The 11,947-nt window shown below is 46.5% G+C and overlaps 1 protein-coding gene across 1 annotated transcript; it reads left to right on the top strand.

Moving 5' to 3' along the window:
* The first annotated feature begins 426 nt into the window (after nt 1-426).
* LOC138854718 (uncharacterized) lies at nt 427-8,838 on the top strand. Its single transcript, XM_070099486.1, has 2 exons — nt 427-547; nt 6,554-8,838. The coding sequence occupies exon 2, from the start codon at nt 6,599-6,601 to the stop codon at nt 6,950-6,952; it is 354 nt and encodes a 117-aa protein (XP_069955587.1). The 5' UTR covers nt 427-547; nt 6,554-6,598; the 3' UTR covers nt 6,953-8,838.
* The last annotated feature ends 3,109 nt before the right edge of the window (nt 8,839-11,947 follow it).

The following is an 11,947-nucleotide window of genomic DNA, read 5'->3' as shown; positions in this document are numbered from 1 at the left end:
CCTTCACCAAACACATATATAGCTCCTTCAGCAAGCACAGTGGTGGGCCCTTCATCAAGCACAGTGGTGGGCCCTTCATCAAGCACAGTGGTGGGCCCTTCACCAAGCACAGTGGTGGGCCTTTCACCAAGCACAGTGGTGGGCCCTTCATCAAGCACAGTGATGGGCCCTTCACCAAGCACAGTGGTGGGCCCTTCACCAAGCACAGTGGTGGGCCTTTCACCAAGCACAGTGAGCCCTTCATCAAGCACAATGGTGGGCCCTTCATCAAGCACAGTGGTGGGCCCTTCATCAAGCACAGTGGTGGGCCCTTCATCAAGCACAGTGTTGGGCCCTTCACTAAGCACAGATGTGGGCCCTTCATCAAGCACAGTGGTGAGCCCTTCATCAAGCACAGTGGTGGGCCCTTCAGCAAGCACAGTGGTGGGCCCTTCAGCAAGCACAGTGGTGGGCCCTTCAGCAAGCACAGTGGTGGGCCCTTCACCAAGCACAGTGGTGGGCCCTTCACCAAGCACAGTGGTGGGCCCTTCAGCAAGCACAATTAAAGGTAAGAATCAAGACAGCACAATGTTCCAACGTCATCTTAGTGTATGTCTGTGTATATTATACTTTCTCCCGCACTGTGTACACAACACCCGGGTACCACAACCACACCTCCACCACACCTCCACCACACCACCACACCTCCACCACACCTCCACCACACCACCACCACACCTCCACCACACCTCCACCACACCACCACCACCACACCACCACCACACCACCACACCTCCACCACACCACCACACCTCCACCACACCACCACACCTCCACCACACCACCACCACATCACCACCACACCACCACCACACCACCACACCTCCACCACACCACCACACCTCCACCACACCACCACCACACCACCACACCTCCACCACACCACCACACCTCCACCACACCACCACCACACCACCACACCTCCACCACACCACCACACCTCCACCACACCCCCACCCCCCCACCTCCACCACACCACCACCACACCACCACCACACCACCACACCTCCACCACACCACCACACCTCCACCACACCACCACACCTCCACCACACCACCACACCTCCACCACACCACCACACCTCCACCACCACCCACCACCCCCACACCACCACCACCACACCTCCACCACACCACCACACCTCCACCACACCACCACACCACACCTCCACCACACCACCACACCTCCACCACACCACCACACCTCCACCACACCACCACCACATCACCACCACACCACCACACCTCCACCACACCACCACACCTCCACCACACCACCACACCTCACCACCACACCACCACCACACCACCACACCACCACACCTCCACCACACCACCACACCTCCACCACACCACCACCATCACCACCACCACACCACACCACCACACCTCCACCACACCACCACACCTCCACCACACATCACCACCACATCACCACCACAACCACCACACACACCACCACACCTCCACCACACCACCACACCTCCACCACACCACCACCACACCACCACACCTCCACCACACCACCACACCTCCACCACACCACCACCACACCACCACACCTCCACCACACCACCACACCTCCACCACACCACCACACCTCCACCACACCACCACCACATCACCACCACACCACCACCACACCACCACACCTCCACCACACCACCACACCTCCACCACACCTCCACCACACCACCACCACATCACCACCACACCACCACCACACCACCACACCACCACACCTCCACCACACCACCACACCTCCACCACACCTCCACCACACCACCACCACACCACCACCACACCTCCACCACACCACCACACCTCCACCACACATCCACCACACATCCACCACACAACCACCACACCACCACCACACCACCACCACACCACCACCACACCTCCACCACACCACCACACCTCCACCACACATCCACCACACATCCACCACACAACCACCACACCACCACCACACCACCACCACACCACCACCACACCTCCACCACACCACCACCCCACCACCACACACCACCACACATCCACCACACAACCACCACACCACCACCACACCTCCACCACACCACCACCACACCACCACCACACCACCACACCTCCACCACACATCCACCACACATCCACCACACATCCACCACACATCCACCACACCACCACCACATCACCACCACACCACCACCACACCACCACACCTCCAACCACACCACCACACCTCCACCACACAAATACAACATAAAATTCAAATATAATATAACAATATAATATAATAAGAATCATATATAATATCATGGACTCAAGTCCGACTATATGAAAATAACCGGTTTCCCTGAATCCCTTCACTAAATATTACCCTGCTCACACTCCAACAGATCGTCATATATATATATATATATATATATATATATATATATATATATATATATATATATATATATATATATATATATATATATATATATATGTGTGTGTGTGTGTGTGTGTGTGTGTGTGTGTGTGTGTGTGTGTGTACTCACCTAATTGTGGTTGCAGGGATCGAGACTCAGCTGCTGTGTGTGTGTGTGTGTGTGTGTGTGTGTGTGTGTGTGTGTGCTTGCACGGGTCGAGTTACAGTTCCTGGCCCAGTAGAAACATGTGTGTGTGTACTATGTATATCAGGCCTTCCCTGGAGTAAGCAGCACCAGTATGGAGCCCATACCTGACCAAGCATGTTCAGAATCTTGTGTTGGTCCAAAGGTTGGCAGCAAGACTAGTCCTGGAACTGAGGAGCTAGAGCTGGGAAGAGAAGCTAAGAGATCTAAACACTCGATCCTAGAAGAAAAAACAAACTAGAAGAGAAAGAATTATCAGGGGATACACAATTAGGACGTAGAAGATACTCAGAGAATTTTCGTGTGTAAATAGCGGAAGCAAACTTTATACAAGCAAGAGTCTTTTTTGGGAGGCCTTTAGGTTTAATCCGAAGAAGAAGAGAGAGCCTCCAATTCCCTGGATCACGAGCGCTTCACTTACATGAACCACCGTTTCCATGGCTGTTAACAGGTGTGGCGGCGACTCTGTCAAGTCCTCGATGCAACTGTTCATTCTCTTATTGATGCCCTCATTGGTGCACCCATTGATGAACCCATTGATGAACCCATTGATGAACCCATTGATGCAACAATTGATTTGCCCATTGATGAGCCCCATTGAAATGGCCATTGATAAACCCGTTGATGCACCAATTGATGTGCCCATTGATGCTTCCGTTGATGTATCTGTTGATGCTTCACCAACTGGAGAAAGCTCGGACAAACACTGCCACGCTGGAACCTGCTCCGTAATAGAGAGAGGGAGAGAAGTGAACAAATATTGTCTCTGAACACACTTTGAACAGGTGGTCAGCAGGCAGCTGGTAGAGGAGAGGTGTAGCACCGCATATTACCGTGTATAGCAGTGTAAAACAGTGTGTATGAGGTGGTATAGCAGTGTATGACTGGTGGTTACGATGGTGTATCATTGTGTATAACACAGAGCAGGTGGTCATCATAGTGTATTGCTGTGTATAACACAGAACAGGTGGTCATGATGGTATATCACTGTGTATAACACAGAGCAGGTGGTCATGATAGTGTATTACTGTGTATAACACAGAATAGGTGGTCATGATGGTATATCACTGTGTATAACACAGAGCAGGTGGTCATCATAGTGTATTGCTGTGTATAACACAGAACAGGTGGTCATGATGGTGTATCACTGTGTATAACACAGAGCAGGTGGTCATGATGGTGTATCACTGTGTATAACACAGAACAGGTGGTCATGATGGTGTATCACTGTGTATAACACGGAACAGGTGGTCAAAATATTGGCCTGTTACCCTGTGGGAACACCCAGCGTGTGCTGCCACTCTAAAACTAGCAATATGATGCCGCCATACTGAATATAAGAGTTACACAGTGGGAACAAAAGCTAGCTATGTTTCCCTGTCACATTCCATCACACAAGATGGTTTACGCGCATGAGATAACGAAATGTGTCAGCCTGAGCTGGGAGGCTTCAGTAGGATGGTGAGGACACAGTCAAGTATTCCCGACTCCGGGTTCAACAGAACTGGGGTTACTCTTACTTAGGTATTATCATCTCTCAGGATAGCCTGTTCCACGTCTTATGATCTTATCCCAGAGAAAGAGAGAGAGAAGGTTCCTCGATGCCGGGGAACGACTCTTAATCCAACGAATTGCCGTATTTTTCGGCATATTAGGCGCACAAGCATGTGAATTTTATAAGATTGTTCCCAAGCAGTTGTAATGTAACATTAGTAAACAACTGTTAAAACATAACCTAAAGCCTACCCATGACCCTGACCTTGAGCATATAAGGGGCAGGCAGATTTTTCAAGGGTTTGTGCTTGAAAAAAAGGTGCGCCTTATATTCTGGAAAATACGGTATAACTACTCTCCCGTTCTTTAGATCAATACTGATTACTTGTCTGTTCGTTTGTCTGCATGTTGAATTTAACATGACTATAACTGGACTGCTTAATGAAGACGGAGTGGGATAGGCGTGAACTTGTCCCTGTCTATGGTTTAGCGTACTGAGGGATGAAGGGAAACCTGCGTAGAGTCTATAGTCACAATAAACACTGTCGCAAGCCACATGTTGACGTTCGTGCAGGCGAGTCCTTTAACATCACGTACATATAGGGTGGGGCACTGCTACAGTTCTATATAACAGATGGTCTAAAGAAGTCCCAGTCATTACTCTTGGTGCCTCTGTCGCCGATTACTCTTATCCATCAAGATGGTAAGATAGCTAGATCATTAATTATTTGTCACTAAGTATAGCTTTCAGATTTTGCCTCGAGGGACTAGGTCATCTGAGCAGTACCGTACATCCTGTGAGTGAACATACCACCGAAAGTCAGGGCTCGATACGGCTTAAGTTGTCAGTGGCCCTATAAACCCCAACACTAACAACATCACACTTTGTAAAGTAAAAGGACACAAGTGCAACTAATGTGACATTTATTGTGGCAACGTTTCGCTCTCCAGGAGCTTTATCAAGCCATTACAAACAATACATGGACACAGAGGGTATATAAAGGCTCAGAGTGAGGTGTAATACTAGTGAGGTACCATTTCGAGGTTTCTGAAACAGCCAGAAACCTCGACACCCGCCTCAATGAACACATTTACGCATGTAGGAACGATAACTTGAACAACACCTGTGTACAACACCGAAATTCCACCAATCATCTCATGAAATTCAGAGACGCCCAATTAGTGATCAAAGAAACTAATTTCCGCAGACGCAAGTGCCTCGAATCAGCACTGATCGCTGTTTCGAATACAATTAAACAAAACAACGGCAGCTTCACCATCTCCGAAGTCTTAGCAAGAATCCTCCTGAAAACAGTAAACCCTGCCATCACAAAGTCTCTCCTGTTATACTACACAAAGCACAGAGAGTGAACACTGAAACAAGCTGCCTCATTCCAGTCTATATTTGTCCAACCTATTTTTATGTTACCCAAGTAATAGCTTTTATATCCTTTTACTCATGTACGAATTAATTACTCTACCATATTGTATTACTTATGTCACTACCACTACTACTACTACTACTACTACCACTAGTGAACATCGAAATGGTACCTCACTAGTATTACACCTCACTCTGAGCCTTTATATACCCTCTGTGTCCATGTATTGTTTGTAATGGCTTGATAAAGCTCCTGGAGAGCGAAACGTTGCCACAATAAATGTCACATTAGTTGCACTTGTGTCCTTTTACTTTACATATTGTCGGTAATTCTACCAACTTTATTACATCACACTTTACAGAGTTTGATGCGACGTAAGTTGTCAAAGACCCTATATACCCAAAAATAGCAAGACCATACACTAAAAGGCGCCTTACGGCGTAAATTATCAGTTGCCCTATAAGAAATAGACCGTACATATCAGTCCGAATAGTTAACACGCCATTGGTGAATATTACCGTTACCGGATTAGCCGTTTTCCATTCATGGTAAGGTGACCCAATGATAGAAACATTCACCATTACTCATTCTGTCTTGCCAAAAGTGCATGGATACCACAATCCAAATGACTTCCTATATCGAGTGCAAAAAATCAGGTCTAGGAATTAAAATTATGTGCATGCCCCTTAAAATCATCGGTATCTGTTGCAAAATCTCAATAATATTGATTTTTACTTGCAATTCGGATAAAGATATCCTATAGCAATTGTAAGTTGCTATGTGCTGTATCTACTGATACAGCCTATTTTGTTTCATTGGTCATGCATCCGGCGTCGTTAAACTGGACGTGTACCTGGCATTGTTTCATTGGAAGTGAACCCGGTATCGTTTCACTGGACGTGTACCTGATTTCATTCCATTGGACATGTACCCGGCTTCATCTCACTGGATTTGGATTGGTGTAGTTCTGTAGGACACGCAGCGATGTGGCTTCATTAGATTTTTTAGCTCAAGTGCTTTGTTATTGTTTTACAGCGAGTGTCACTACTGGTGGTGTTGCTGACGGTGCTGCTGTCAGCGATGGTTCTGGCCCACCCTCATCCTACCTTCTTCAGGAGCTGTTGCAGAGGCGGATACAGGAAAGGCCATGGCGGTGGAGGCGGTGGCTATCGCAAGGGAAATGGTGGTGGTGGATATGGAAAAGGAAATGGTGGTGGTGGTGGATATGGAAAAGGAAATGGTGGTGGTGGATACAGAAAGGGGCATGGCGGTGGCGGTGGCGGTGGCGGTGGATATAAAAAGGGAAATAGTGGTGGTGGCGGTGGATATAAAAAGGGAAATGGTGGTGGTGGCGGTGGATATAAAAAGGGAAATGGTGGTGGTGGCGGTGGATATAAAAAGGGAAATGGCGGTGGTAGCGGCTATGGAAAGTAACCAGACTCTCTAAGAAAACAGACCACAATGGTAATGGTAGTAGACTACTGTAAAATGTCATGGCTACATGCAGAATAGTACGGTAAGATGTCATGGCTACTGGTAGAAAACTACAGTAAGAAGTCATGGCTACTGGTAGAAGACTGTAGTAATATGTCATGGCTACCCGTAAGAAACAATGGTATGCTAATAAATATGTCAACAATATGACGTTAATAACACAATGCGTAGGTTATGTTATGTTCAACATTTCGTCCACCAGGGACACTAAACCATACAATCATGGAACCTAACATTATGGAACATCTTTAGCTCCGTCAGGTGTAGAAGTCAGCAGAGTTTATCATATAAATCCCCAAATTTTGCCAAAGTTGTTCATTTTGTGAAGCACCAAATTTGACACAAAATACAGGAATACTTCTGTAATCCCCAGGGGACTGGAGCCTGTATTGTTGCACACAATTGCAAAAATACACATAAAACATAGTTTACTGTATATTGTAGATGTGAAGATTGGACAAAACAATATAAACACCGTCTTCAATAACATTATTTTTAATATGGAGTTGGTCCTCCATTTGCAGCTAAAACAACACCAGTTCGTCGAGGAATTGATTCATATAGCATCTGAACAGTATCCAGGGGGATTCTGAACCATTCCTCAAGCAAAACCTCTGATCTAACTCTTCCATAGACGACGGTGGAGGGAATCGGTTCCTGACTCGCTGTTCCAGCTGACCCTGACAGATGTTCCATAATATTTAGATCCGGCGACTGTGTGGGGGCCAGTGCAGGTGTTCAACTTCACTTACATGATCTTCATAACAATTCTGAACAACTCTAGCAGTGTGAATTGATGAATTATCGTCTTGGAAGATAACATATTTAACACACGTAACACATGTAAATTGGTTATTCAGTCGTTCGAGAGTTAGACAATTGAGTCAGCAGGTGTCCATGTTACTCTGTCCATGTTACTCTGTCCATGTTACTCTGTCCATGTTACTCTGTCCATGTTACTCTGTCCATGTTACTCTGTCCATGTTACTCTGTCCATGTTACTCTGTCCATGTTACTCTGTCCATGGTACTTTGTCCATGTTACTCTGTCCGTCTTGTTTATATAAAGAGAAGCGGTCAAGAAAATCAACAAACATAGGTCTTGAAGATTGAGACATACAACAAATGGGAATCTTTATTAAGGAAACTCAAAGATTTAGGCTGTTTTTTTTATTATATTTTACAGAAATCGGATCGAGAAAAGAATATTTTGTCCATTACCAACTTCAAAAAATTGTGGCCACTTTCTTTCTAATTTTTAATTATATGTAAATACAAAGAATATGTAAAGAATTAAATACAAGAATTAGTTGTGTTTCTTATCAATGTTTTGCAAAACATTGAGAAAGTGTGTCTTGAAGAATTAAATTCCAATTGAAGAATTAAATTCCAATTAAATTCCGTTGAAGAGAACATGTCTATTGCAATTATTAATACAAGCAAATTATTTTTAAAAATCTTCCATTATAACTGGTCAATAATTACATTGTTTAACCCTCGACTGGTCTATGTTATCGAATTATTTACATAGTGAATTTAAAATTAAAAATATATAAAATACTTCATAAAAAACAATATATGTTAAAGTAACGTTATATTGTCAACAACGTACTTCATACACATGAAATACGTCGCTAAGAATGTAAGTCATACATCAATCACGGTGTTTATCAAGGTTTTTCAAGATGGTGGACGTTTCTGGTGCAGTATAATGGTACCTGGATTATTCTTTCAAAGGAAATTGATTTTTCTGTGAAGCCCCAGTTGTTAACATTATTAATATTGTTATTATTATTATTATTATTATTATTATTATTATTATTATTATTATTACCTCCCTGGCCTGGCACTACTGGAGATGCTGGTGAAGGGCTCTTGATCCTAGGAACTGGAGTTGCTCCCCCCTCCCCCTCCTTTTGACTAAACTTGCTTTTCTGCCAGTCCCCAGGTACTGTAGGGTTTAGCGCTTCCAATAAAAAAAATAATAATAACAATAATAATAATACATCAAGACTGTTTTAATTCCTTAAACAATGAGTAAAATATTGACTCATTGTATACACAGATACATACACATCTCGGTGTATATACCTTCGTGTCTAGCCTAAGAGAAGAACATCCCAGATCAGAGGGTATATATACAGTAAGAGGTATATGTCTTTCACTGTATATATAGTGTAAATTTACGTTTAACCTCTATTTTAGGTATTAGAGTATTGACTGGTAGTGAACAGGTGACCCTCGCATAGGCTTTAAACCCAATTAACCAGCCAACCCCCATGTCAGTGTTTTGAGGTAGTCGAGAGTGCAATGTCGAGTGGTGACACAACATCGACTCCTGCTTCAGCTCAGTGATCACGCCTTTCGGTTGTATCTCGTTTTTGCGTAAGCGACAATGAGGTATAACTCATTTCACGGTCGCTGCCCCACGCAAATAGTCCTGAAACTACGTGAAATGACGCGAAACTCCCGCACGCGCGTTGCAAGTGGCGCGCATCGGAGGAAATTGACGGGACGCGACTCTCCCCAGAATGACAACAGAAAACGATGTGATGCTGCGTTCACGAACTGAAATGCGATTTACGGATTGGGCGGATTCACGTGTATATTTGCAAAAAAAAAAAAAATACACTACATAGGTAAGTAAGATTTAGAAAAGTCCACAGGATATATACCCAGAAAGATGTGTATACCACAGTGTATCTACACCGGGAGATGTGTATAATTTGGTGTACCCGCACAAAGAGAGATGTGTATATCGTGTATATACAAACAGATGTTCTTGTTATGGTTTGCAGGTGTTCTTGAGACTCGGAGGTGTTATGGAAATTTGTCAGCCACAGACACAGTTTACCCACCTTCCAGCGCCACCCCATTCCTCATTCATCAGTGCCACCGACTCACTCAGTGCCTCCCTCTCCCCACTGGCACCAGTCACTGCCAGGTGAGAGTAATGAGCCAGTGTGTACATATATAAGAGATGTTGGCACTCTGACACACAGTGCCTGGCTTCCCTCAGAGTAAGGATGACCTGCTTGGTAAGACTGCTGCACCAGGTCACTCTTATCCAGGTCAACCTAACAGGTTAACCTGTTCTCGTGTGTATGTGTGTGTACTCGCCTATTTGTAGTTGCACGGGTCGATTTACAGCTCCTGACCCCTGGGGTGTGTGTGTGTGTGTGTGTGTGTGTGTGTGTGTGTGTGTGTATGTGTGTGTGTGTGTGTGTGTGTGTGTGTGTGTGTGTGTGTGTGTGTGTCCAGTCAAATTTCTGGTATATTTGTTTATTCTTTTATATAAAATCGTAAAAGCAATGGGATGCAATAGCCTGCTTGCTTGTGCTCACCTAATTGTGCTTCCAAGGGTCGAGTCATAGCTCCTGGCCCCCGCCTCTTAACTATGTTATGGTTCATGAGTAATTAATGTACTGTATTGGCTCTTCCACAGCGAGTGGCCCTGATGGTGGCCATGGTGGCCCTTGTGTTGTCTCACCCCGAACCTGGTGGCAAGGGCCATGGTGGCGGCTATGGTGGTGGTGGCCACGGCGGTGGCGGCTATGGTTATGGCGGTGGTGGCCATAGTGGTGGAGGTTATGGTGGAGGAGGCTATGGAAAGGGCCATGGTAGCGGTGGTGGTGGCTATGGTTATGGCGGTGGAGGCCATGGTGGAGGTGGTTATGGCGGTGGGGGTCATGGTGGAGGCGGCTATGGCGGTTATGGTGGAGGCGGCTACGGAAAGGGTCATGGTGGTGGTGGCTATGGTGGTGGCGGCTATGGTGGCGGCGGTTATGGCGGCAGCGGCTATGGTGGTGGCGGCTATGGCGGCGGCGGCTATGGTGGTGGCGGCTATGGAAAGGGTCATGGTGGTGGTAGCTATGGTGGTGGCGGCTATGGTGGCGGCGGCTATGGAAAGGGTCATGGTGGCGGTGGCTATGGAGGAGGCGGCTATGGAAAGGGTCATGGCGGCGGCGGCTACGGTGGTGGCGGCTATGGTGGCGGCGGCTATGGCGGAGGCGGCTATGGAAAGGGTCATGGCGGTGGCGGCTATGGCGGTGGCGGCTATGGCGGTGGCGGCTATGGAGGTGGCGGCTATGGCGGTGGCGGCAATGGCGGTGGCGGCTATGGCGGTGGCGGCTATGGCGGTGGCGGCTATGGCTACGGAAAATAAGGTAAGCACCCAATAGACACATTACTCTTCACTAAACCCGTAAGGGCCACAGAGCGCTATAAACCGGTGCAGGCTCGACCCTCCGTCACCCTCGTCACCTCCCCCTGTGATCAAGCAAACTGTTGGCAACTGCCCAAAGTTTTACGTGTAAAAAGTAACTCAGATAAAATTTTGATTTTAGATTCCATAAAAGAGAATTGAATCCTCTGTGAGGTAAACAAGAAGTAATTATAGGGACTTAGAACCTAGGTAACTGCTGCTCTGGGCGTGTTTCCTGACACCTGCTGTCCCTGTTTACCTAGAATTAAGTAGGTAATTGGGTGTTAGTCACCTTACACCTGTTGTCCCTGTTCACCCAGCAATAAGTAGGTACCTGGGTATTAGTCACCTTACACCTGTTACCCCTGTTCACCCAGCAGTAAGCAGGTAATTGGGTGTTAGTCACCTTACACCTGTTGTCCCTGTTCACCCAGCAGTAAGTAGGTACCCGGGTGTTAGTCACCTTACACCTGTTACCCCTGTTCACCAAGCAGTAAGTAGGTAACCTTGGGTGTTAGTCCTGGGTACACCTTACACCTGTTTTCCCTGTTCACCCAGCAGTAAGTAGGTACCCGGGTGTTAGTCACCTTACACATGTTACCTGGGTATTAGTCCCCACCTGTTCACCTAGTAGTAAGTAGGTACCTGGGCGTTAGTCGACTGGTGTAGGTCGCATCCTGGGAGACAAAATTAACCTAAGTCGCCATAAATACTCTGCATAACCAGGGACTT

The sequence above is a fragment of the Cherax quadricarinatus genome, chromosome 68 (genome assembly GCF_038502225.1).
Source record: "Cherax quadricarinatus isolate ZL_2023a chromosome 68, ASM3850222v1, whole genome shotgun sequence".
Classification (NCBI taxonomy): Eukaryota; Metazoa; Arthropoda; class Malacostraca; order Decapoda; family Parastacidae; genus Cherax; species Cherax quadricarinatus.
This window is presented reverse-complemented; position numbering and strand designations above follow the sequence as displayed.